Source organism: Marmota flaviventris, chromosome 18, assembly GCF_047511675.1.
Source record: "Marmota flaviventris isolate mMarFla1 chromosome 18, mMarFla1.hap1, whole genome shotgun sequence".
Lineage (NCBI taxonomy): Eukaryota > Metazoa > Chordata > Mammalia > Rodentia > Sciuridae > Marmota > Marmota flaviventris.
The window spans coordinates 3,822,181-3,831,075 of record NC_092515.1 but is presented as its reverse complement, the minus strand read 5'-3'; the positions used below and the strand labels follow the sequence as shown (position 1 = coordinate 3,831,075).

General features: G+C 40.1%; 1 protein-coding gene across 1 annotated transcript; it reads left to right on the top strand.

Annotated features, from left to right (window-relative positions):
• The first annotated feature begins 997 nt into the window (after window positions 1-997).
• On the top strand, window positions 998-1,924 carry LOC139702773 (vomeronasal type-1 receptor 4-like). The gene has a single exon (XM_071604924.1). The coding sequence runs from the start codon at window positions 1,028-1,030 to the stop codon at window positions 1,922-1,924; it is 897 nt and encodes a 298-aa protein (XP_071461025.1). The 5' UTR covers window positions 998-1,027.
• The last annotated feature ends 6,971 nt before the right edge of the window (window positions 1,925-8,895 follow it).

Here is an 8,895-nt window from a genome sequence, read left to right as displayed (position 1 = left end):
TGTGACAAAAAACAGAAATGGTAAGGGCAGTGATTGCTTCCAGAAAAAAACAAGTAACCATGAACTGTATCTGGCATTAAAGCAAACAAGAGGTGTCAAGAATGGCATCCACAGCAGAAATAATTGCAAAAGCATTAATGATGGGGTCAGGAGTTGTATAAACCAATTAGTGCTAAAAGATGGTAAGAACAGAGTTAACTAAAAGAAAAGAACATGTGATAAAAAGGTAGAAATGAGTTTATAATTTTAAAAATTTAATGGAGAGAATACAGAAGAGATGTAGCATGTGATGATTATAAGGAAGGAGAAGAAAAAATAGACATACAAAGTAAACGGAGAATGAAAGAGAGAACAATAGAATTTGTCACCAGAAGAAAAGGGAGAAAGAGAAACAATAGAAAACAAAATCAAAAATACTATTCAAAAACCCCAACCCTCAAGACAGAAAGCAGAAAATGTTAAAATGCTAAAAATTAGGAAAGAAAAACCATATGTGTGTGTATCCATGAAACAATAAGCACAGCAAAACACACACCAAAAAAGGAAGATAATTAATGAAAAAATAAGGAATCATTTCTACTGAAGTGCTCAACACAGACCTCTTATTCAAAATGACTATCAAATATCAGTTTATGCTGCAAATATTGAATTATGCTTTCTGTCCACTGATCTCACTTTCCATTGCTTCCTCCAGGTTATCATCAACTGATTTTTAAAGTTGACTTTCTTATTAAAATCTGGGAACTTCCCCTATTCCTTGGTACATCTTGATGTTTTTCAATACAACCCATGTACACAGTAAAAGTTATCCCTGGTGTAAAAAATATATTTTGAGACAAGAGTTGCAATGTTTCCTAGGCTGGGTTTTAATACCTAGGCTCAAACCACACTTCTGCCTCAGCCTCTTGATTAGCTGGTACCTACAGATATATACCACTGTGCTTCACTACAAAAATTTTAATGAGTCATTTTTTTGATCATAGCAAGGAGTTGCTATCATTCAAAGGAAAATGTGCTAAATGAGAGAATGGACTCCAGAGATGTGGCCATGGGACTGATGTTCTTATCACAGACTGCTGTTGGAATTCTGGGAAATTTCTCTCTGCTTTATTATCATTCAGTCCATTTCTGCAATGAGCACAATTTAAGGTCCACAGATTTGATTCTCAGGCACTTGATTATAGCAAATTCCTTGGTCATTCTCTCTAAAGGAATCCCTCAGGCAATGACAACGCTTGGGCTGAAACATTACTTCAATGACCTAGGATGCAAACTTCTTTTGTATATTCAGAGACTGGGCAGGAGTATGTCCATTGCCATCACCTGTCTCTTGAGCATCTTCCAGAACATCACCATCAGCCCCTTGAACTCCTGTTGGAAGGATCTCAAAGGAAAAGCTCCAAAGTACATTGGCTTCTCCATTTCCCTCTGCTGGATCCTGTACATGGTGGTGAATTCCATTTTTCCTCTCTATGTGTTTAGCAAATGGAATAGCAAAAATGTGACAGAGAAAAGAGATTATGTTTACTGCTCTATTGCAGGGCATGACAAAATCACAGACTCATTATACACCACACTGTTTGTATTTCCTGAGATTGTCTTTTCTGTGCTCATGATCTGGTCCAGTGGCTCCATGGTTCTCCTTCTGTACAGGCACAAACAGAGGGTTCAGCACATTCACAGCATCAAAGTTTCTCCCAGATCCTGCCCTGAGTCCAGAGCCACCCAGAGAATCCTTGTCCTGGTGGGCACCTTTGTGATTTTCCACACTCTTTCCTCCTTATTAAATGTTTGTGTTATAATGGTCTTTAATCCCAGTTGGTGGTTGGTGAACACTAATGCACTGATCTCCATGTGTTTTCCCACTGTGAGCCCCTTTCTTCTCATGAGCTGTGAGACCATTCTATCCAGGCACTGCTTCTAAAGAGCAAATATTCTTAAATTTGATCATAATTATATGAGTCATATGTTTTTAACAATGTGCAATTGTTAAGTCATTCTTCATGCTCAAAACACCAATAGAAAAACTTATAGGAGAGTCACCTGTGTTTCTATTGTAAACTCCAAAGGGCATTGGGGTTCTCAGCTGGCTGAATGCAAGATTTTCATGGCCATGGTGATGGGAAATAAAGTTGGTTTTCCTCATGTTGATCCATAGCATCCTGTAGACAGTAGGCTGAATTTATACAGCTGAAGGCCAAATGAATGAGCAGCTTCACCTTCAAAGTCAGTTTAATCACAATGACTGAACAAGTTGGTTACTCCTGAAAATGTCTGCTGGAGAAATACAGTGGAGAAATGAGTGGTGGGTATTGCAGTATAACAATTCTCCATAATTATCTTATATGTTCCTATCTTATGGAGAGCTTTTCTTGAAAGGTGAAACCAGATCCAGAAAGTACCTAAAATATATGCGAAATTAATAGGATTTGTTTCCAAAATTGTACAGTTAGTGTGATTAGCAAATGAAGATGAAATAGGCCCAGAAAAGAGTAGTTAGATGGTGGTGGCCCTGCAGGTTGGAATTTGGTGCACTGCAAAGTGGAGCATTTTCATGGAGGCATCCTGCCTTATGCAGTGTAATGCACTCCAAGATCCCTGATGCATTTCTGAATGCATGCATACTACTGCATATTATAGTAGTTTGGAGGCCTCAACTAAAATCAATGTGGTTCTACATCTAGAGCAGCCAAGTAGGTGTAAGAGAGACTCCTGTCATTAATCCTATCTCCAATCTCCATCTCCATCTCTAAGGCTGCCCTAAAAGCAACCACTATTCAACGATGGCCTACTGAAAATCAACACCCCAGCAGAGCCTGGAGGAATCTGACATGCCTCTGAAAAATTCTAGAAAGCACATCCACAGAGAACTTTTACTCCTTAACTTGTCTGATAAACTCATTTCTCATAATTTTTCTCCATTTGACCTGCCTCAGAATTTGATCCCTGTACACACACTCCAACTCTTGGGGCACATGTCAACAATAACCAGCAGCAATTGTTTAATAGTGCAGCATTTAGAAGACTGAGAGTGTCTGGCTGTGTGACAGATGAGAGTGACAGAGGACACAGGGAAATGGGATGACAGACTTAAGATGGTGCAGCAGAGAGCCTGGAGGGTGGGTTCACAAAGTGCTGGGGAAGAGCAGAAGGTGGAGAGTGAGAAGACAGAAGGATATCACATGTTGCTCAGGGGCTCAAGTCAGTGCTGGGCTTAGGTTACAAAGACAGCGTGTGTGTGAGGAAGTTAAGGATACTGGGTTCTCGAGGGGAGGAGGATGACAAGGTGTCCCATTAACAGAGGGTAAAACGGCAATGCATGGTTCAAAGGCAAAAGGGGGTCAAGGTTCCATGGAAACATGAAGTATGCTGTGGGAAAGGAACATGAGAGGAGCAGACAGAGCACAGCGGGTAAATAAAGGAAGTGGAGCCCGGGGGACACGGTAGACATGGGGAGGGGGGAAGTGTAGGGAGCCATGAGTGGGCAAAAACACCCAGGACCAAAGGGCAGGGCCATGAGGTTATGGTGAGTGGGTCAAGGTCACACAGTTCATGGAGGAGCCAGGGATGCCTGAAAGTCGAGCACCGTGGCTTTTCCCCTCACATGTTGTGCATTCACAGCAAACCCAGAGCCTGTTTAAACGCTCCATGTGGACATGCTGTCCTGGTGGGATGTGGGAGGTTGGAAGGAACATAAAGATCAGACAAGGCCACTCTCTTTATGTCATTCACAGGCCTGTAGATAAGCACAAATGTACACACACACACACACACAAGGTACTGAGACACACAGTGAATGTAAATGTGTGATTATGTGATAGTGAAACATGACAGTTGTATTGGTGTCTGCATTGTGAGTATTTGTCTGTTAAAGTATGGGAATGGCTGTATGTATGTGATTCAGTATGCCTGAGTATGGGTGTGTATACTGGGTAATGAAATTATGCACATGGTGTTGATACTAGGCCTACCAGATGATTCAAAGAGAATCAATGCTTAAATATTCACCCAGACTGGGGCAATTAAGAGAAAGAAGCTCACTAAATGGTGCCTTTCAGAAAAGTAGAAGACATAAAAATCCATTCATCCATGTAGAAATGCATACAATATGAAAAAGCAAGGGAACAAGCCCCCTTCAGTTAGCCCATGACAATGAAAAAACTGATCCTATTTACATCACATTGGAGGAAATATCAGATAAAGAATTTAGAAAGCTCCTTCTTAAAAAAAAAAAAAAGAAGGAACTAAGAAATAAAATATCCAAATGAAAGGTTATTTCAGTAAAGAGAGAGAGATTCTAAAAAAGAACCAAATTAAAGACTGAATAAATCAAAGTTAAAATTTCATAGAAAGCATCACCAATGTATTATATCAAAAAGCAGAAAGTTTTGGGGGGCCAAAAGATAAAATGTATAATCTAGAAAATAAAGAAAAGATACTAAAATATCATAACCAGAAAAATTCAAGAAATAAGAGATAATATCAAGAGACAAATATAAAAATCATTGGCATAAATGAAGACTCCAAGATACTTATGCTAACACACAACAAGGGCAGGTAGGGAAAGAATAGAAATTCAGTGGATTAGATAAAGGAAAAAGCAGAGAAGGGGTGGGATATATATTCATTCTAGAATGAATCTGACATAACAGCTATGTTCATGTATAAGACTCCACATCATGTATAACCACAAGAATGGGATCCTAATTAGAATAATTTATACTCCACCTATGTACAATTTGTAAAAATACATTCTACAGTCATGGATATCTAAAAAGAACAATTTTTTTAAAATTGCATAACATTTTGAAAGAAATAGTATGAGAATTTTCCAAATCCTATAAGTGAGACACAAATCTACATACAAGAGGCATTTAAAATCCAAATAGATAGTATCCAAGAAAAGTCCTCTCCATAGCACATCATAGTTAAAATTCCCAATATAGATAACATTGATAGATTTTTGAAAGCATCATGAGAAAAATGGCAGATCACATTTAGAAATAGGCTAATTAACACCTTTATGGATTTATTAGCCCAAACCTTAAAAGCCAAAAGGGCTTGAAAAATACATAGGGAGCCCTGAAAGATAACAGGTGTCAAAATTTCTACATCAAATCAAAATTGTAGTTCAAAATTGGTGATGAAATAAAAATTTCTCATGATAAGCAGAAACTAAAATAATTCATAACCACTAAACCAACACTACAAAATATGCTTAATGAAATATTTCACAAAGAATAAATGATATTAGCAAACATGAACAAGGAAAAACAGAAACCATTCAAAGATTGGAGAATAAATAATACATGCATAAATGAATAATGAGTCACAGAAGCAATCAGAAATAAAAATGACAGGAAATAAAAATGATGTCCCTGTAAGAACATGAAATGTAAATGGCGTAAATGCTTCAGTTAAAAACATAGACTGGCAGTTTGGATTTAAAAATTCTCCAACCAGAGCCAATGCTGCCACAGAGGTCACTGCCAAGCCTGGAGGTCTTTTCTCTGGGTACTCACGTTGCTACCTCAGAAGTTGCTGCCTCAGAGCCCAGAGGTCCTTTCTCTAATCAGCTGCTGCCTACACCAATACCACCAATGCTTGCCGCCTCTGATACTGCTGCTGCCTCCCCAAGGTCGCCTGGAGGTCTTCTTTCTGGGTGCTGCTGCCCTTGCAGCTGCAGCCACCTGCTGCTGCCTCCTCAGTCAGCTTCCCCCAACCCAGCTGTCATAGACACTGCTACTGCCCCCAGAGGTTGCCTAGGAGATGCTGCCCCCACAGCCTCAGTTGCAGCCTCCACTGCAGCCGCCACTGTTTCACTACAGCTGCTGCTGACTTGCTGCCTGCTGACACCAACTCCCACCACTACCGCTGCTACCACCACCCAGAGGTCTGCTGTAGGAGTCCTGTGTTTGGGATTGGGGTCTCTGATAGCCTCATGATTGTGGCATGTTTGGCAGCTAGGGAATCTTCTGTGCAAAGACACAGAATGCCTGGCTGTTAGGAAAGCTTCTGTACAAAGACAAGGAATGCCTAGCTGCTGTAGCAATGTCCTGCATAAGGAGGCTCTGTGATAGAGTCTTATCAGCCTCGACCTTGATCTCATGCACACAACCCCTGGAAATAAAGAAACTCTCTTGTTAGACAACCACAATGTTTTACCAAGTTCCTCTGGGCCTGAACCTGTCCACATAACAGTAACTTTTTAAACAATGGACTTTCCCGAGCACTGCACAAAGGTCCTAACATTGCATATTGTAACTGTAGAATGTGACTGCAGAATAGTCAACCTTACTGATACAATAAACAGTAATGTATTTATGGTACTAATAACCTAGTGTAACCTATTGGTATAAATAAACATGGACTCTTGGACAAGCAGCCATTTTTTTTTCCTGCCTCTGCATCTTGTCTCTGTGCCCATTTTTTATTTTACTTACAGTCTGCTGCCAGGGAGACTCCAGGTTTGGTTGCACATGGCCACACTCATCTTGGGACACAGACCAGGGCCTGGAGGACCAGGGTGCCAGCAGGTTTGCCCCTACAACCACCTCTGTCTGGGGACACTAGCTGGAACTTGCAGGTCTAGTGTGGAGATGCCTGTGGGTTTGATGGTGCCTGGGGTCTCCCTGCTGGGGGTGCTGGTGGCCCCCATCTTCCTAATGCTTCTCAGGGTCACTCCTTTGCATGAGCATATCCCTGGTAGTCTCTGCAAGTTGGAGCAGCATTGACATCTTGGGACTGCAGTGTGACCAAGCCTGAAGTAGCTGAAGTCCAGATTAGTGGTATAGTGACCAGGTCTGTGAGGGCAGATCTGAGCCTGATGATCCCATGAGATGTCAGACACAAGGCTAAGAAACTTTTGAATGCTGATGGAGATGGTTCAATTTTCCATCAATTTATTTTATTTATTTATTTTTTATATTTTCAAAGTTGTAGATGGACAGAATGCCTTTATTTTGTTTATTTTTATGTGGTGCTAAGGATCAAACCCATTGCCTCAAGCATGCTAGGCAAGTGCTATGCCACTGAGCTTACATCCCAGACCCAAGACTTATTTTATCTTTTTTTATTTGCTAATATCTCTACCATATTTTAATAAGGATGTAGAGGAATGTTTTTTTATGAATGGTGTTTTGCAGCTTTGTTGTATTCTTACATCTTTAATTTTTTTCTAAATTTATATTCATCTTCTCACTTGTCTGTTTTCTTGGATTTTCTTTCTACCTTTTCTCCAGTAACAGCCAATCTCTGCCATATTATATTTTTCCATTCATCTATTGAAGGACAGACACCAAAGTTGGTTCCATAGTTTACCTATCATGAATTAAGCTGCTATAAACATTGAAATGGCTGCATCACTATAGGATGCTGATTTTAAATCCTTTTGGTATAAACTGAGGAGTGGGATAGCTGGGTCAAATGGTGGTTCCATTCTGAGTTTCCTGAGGAATCTCCATACTGCTTTTTATAATGGTTTTACCAATTAGCAGTCCCACCAGCAATTATGAATGTACCTTTTCCCCACATCCTCACAAAATTTATTGTTGCCTATATTCTTTTTTAATAGTTGTTCAAAGCATTACATAACTCTTGAAATATCATATTTCATACATTTGATTCAAGTGGGTTATGAACTCCCATTTTTTCCCCTGTATACAGATTGCAGAATCACCTCGGTTACACATCCACGTTTTTACATACTGCCATACTAGTGTCTGTTGTATTCTCCTGTCTTTCCTATCCTCTACTATCCCCTCTCCCCTCCCCTCCCCTCCCATCTTCTCTCTCTACCCCATCTACTGTACTTCATTTCTCTCCCTTCTTTTTTCCCCCTTTCCCTTCACCTCCTCTTATATGTAATTTTGTATAACGATGAGGGTCTCCTTCCATTTCCATGCAATTTCCCTTCTCTCTCCCTTTCCCTCCCACCTCTCGACCCTGTTTAATGTTAATCTTCTTCTCATGCTCTTCCTCCCTGCTCTGTTAATAGTTGCTCTCCTTATATCAAAGATGACATTTGGCATTTGTTTTTTAGGGATTGGCTAGCTTCACTTAGCATAATCTGCTCTAGTGCCATCCATTTCCCTGCAAATGCCATGATTTTGTCATTTTTTAGTGCTGAGTAGTACTCCATTGTGTATAAATGCCACATTTTTAATCCATTCATCTATTGAAGGGCATCTAGGTTGGTTCCACAGTCTAGCTATTGTGAATTGTGCTGCTATGAACATCGATGTAGTAGTATCCCTATAGTACGCTCTTTTAAGGTCTTTAGGAAATAGTCCAAGAAGGGAAATAGCTGGGTCAAATGGTGGTTCCATTCCCAGCTTTCCAAGAAATCTCCATACTGCTTTCCAAATTGGCTGCACCAATTTGCAGTCCCACCAGCAATGTACAAGTGTACCCTTTTCCCCACATCCTCGCCAGCACTTGTTGTTGTTTGACTTCATAATGGCTGCCAATCTTACTGGAGTGAGATGGTATCTTAGAATGGTTTTGATTTGCATTTCTCTGACTGCTAGAATTGGTGAGCATTTTTTCATGTACTTATTGATTGATTATGTGTCCTCCTCTGAGAAGTGTCTGTTCAGGTCCTTGGCCCATTTGTTGATTGGGTTATTTGTTATCTTATTGTTTAATTTTTTGAGTTCTTTGTATACTCTGGATATTAGGGCTCTATCTGAAGTGTGAGGAGTAAAAATTTGTTCCCATGATGTAGGCTCCCTATTTACCTCTCTTGTTTCTCTTGCTGAGAAAAAACTTTTTAGTTTGAGTAAGTCCCATTTGTTGATTCTTGTTATTAACTCTTGTGCTATGGGTGTCCTATAACGGAATTTGGAGCCCGACCCCACAATATGTAGATCGGAGCCAACTTTTTCTTCTATCAGA

Excerpts from the sequence above, each read along its gene's own strand:
- LOC139702773 (XM_071604924.1), top strand. The coding sequence starts at position 1,028 with ATGGACTCCAGAGATGTGGCCATGGGACTGATGTTCTTATCACAGACT.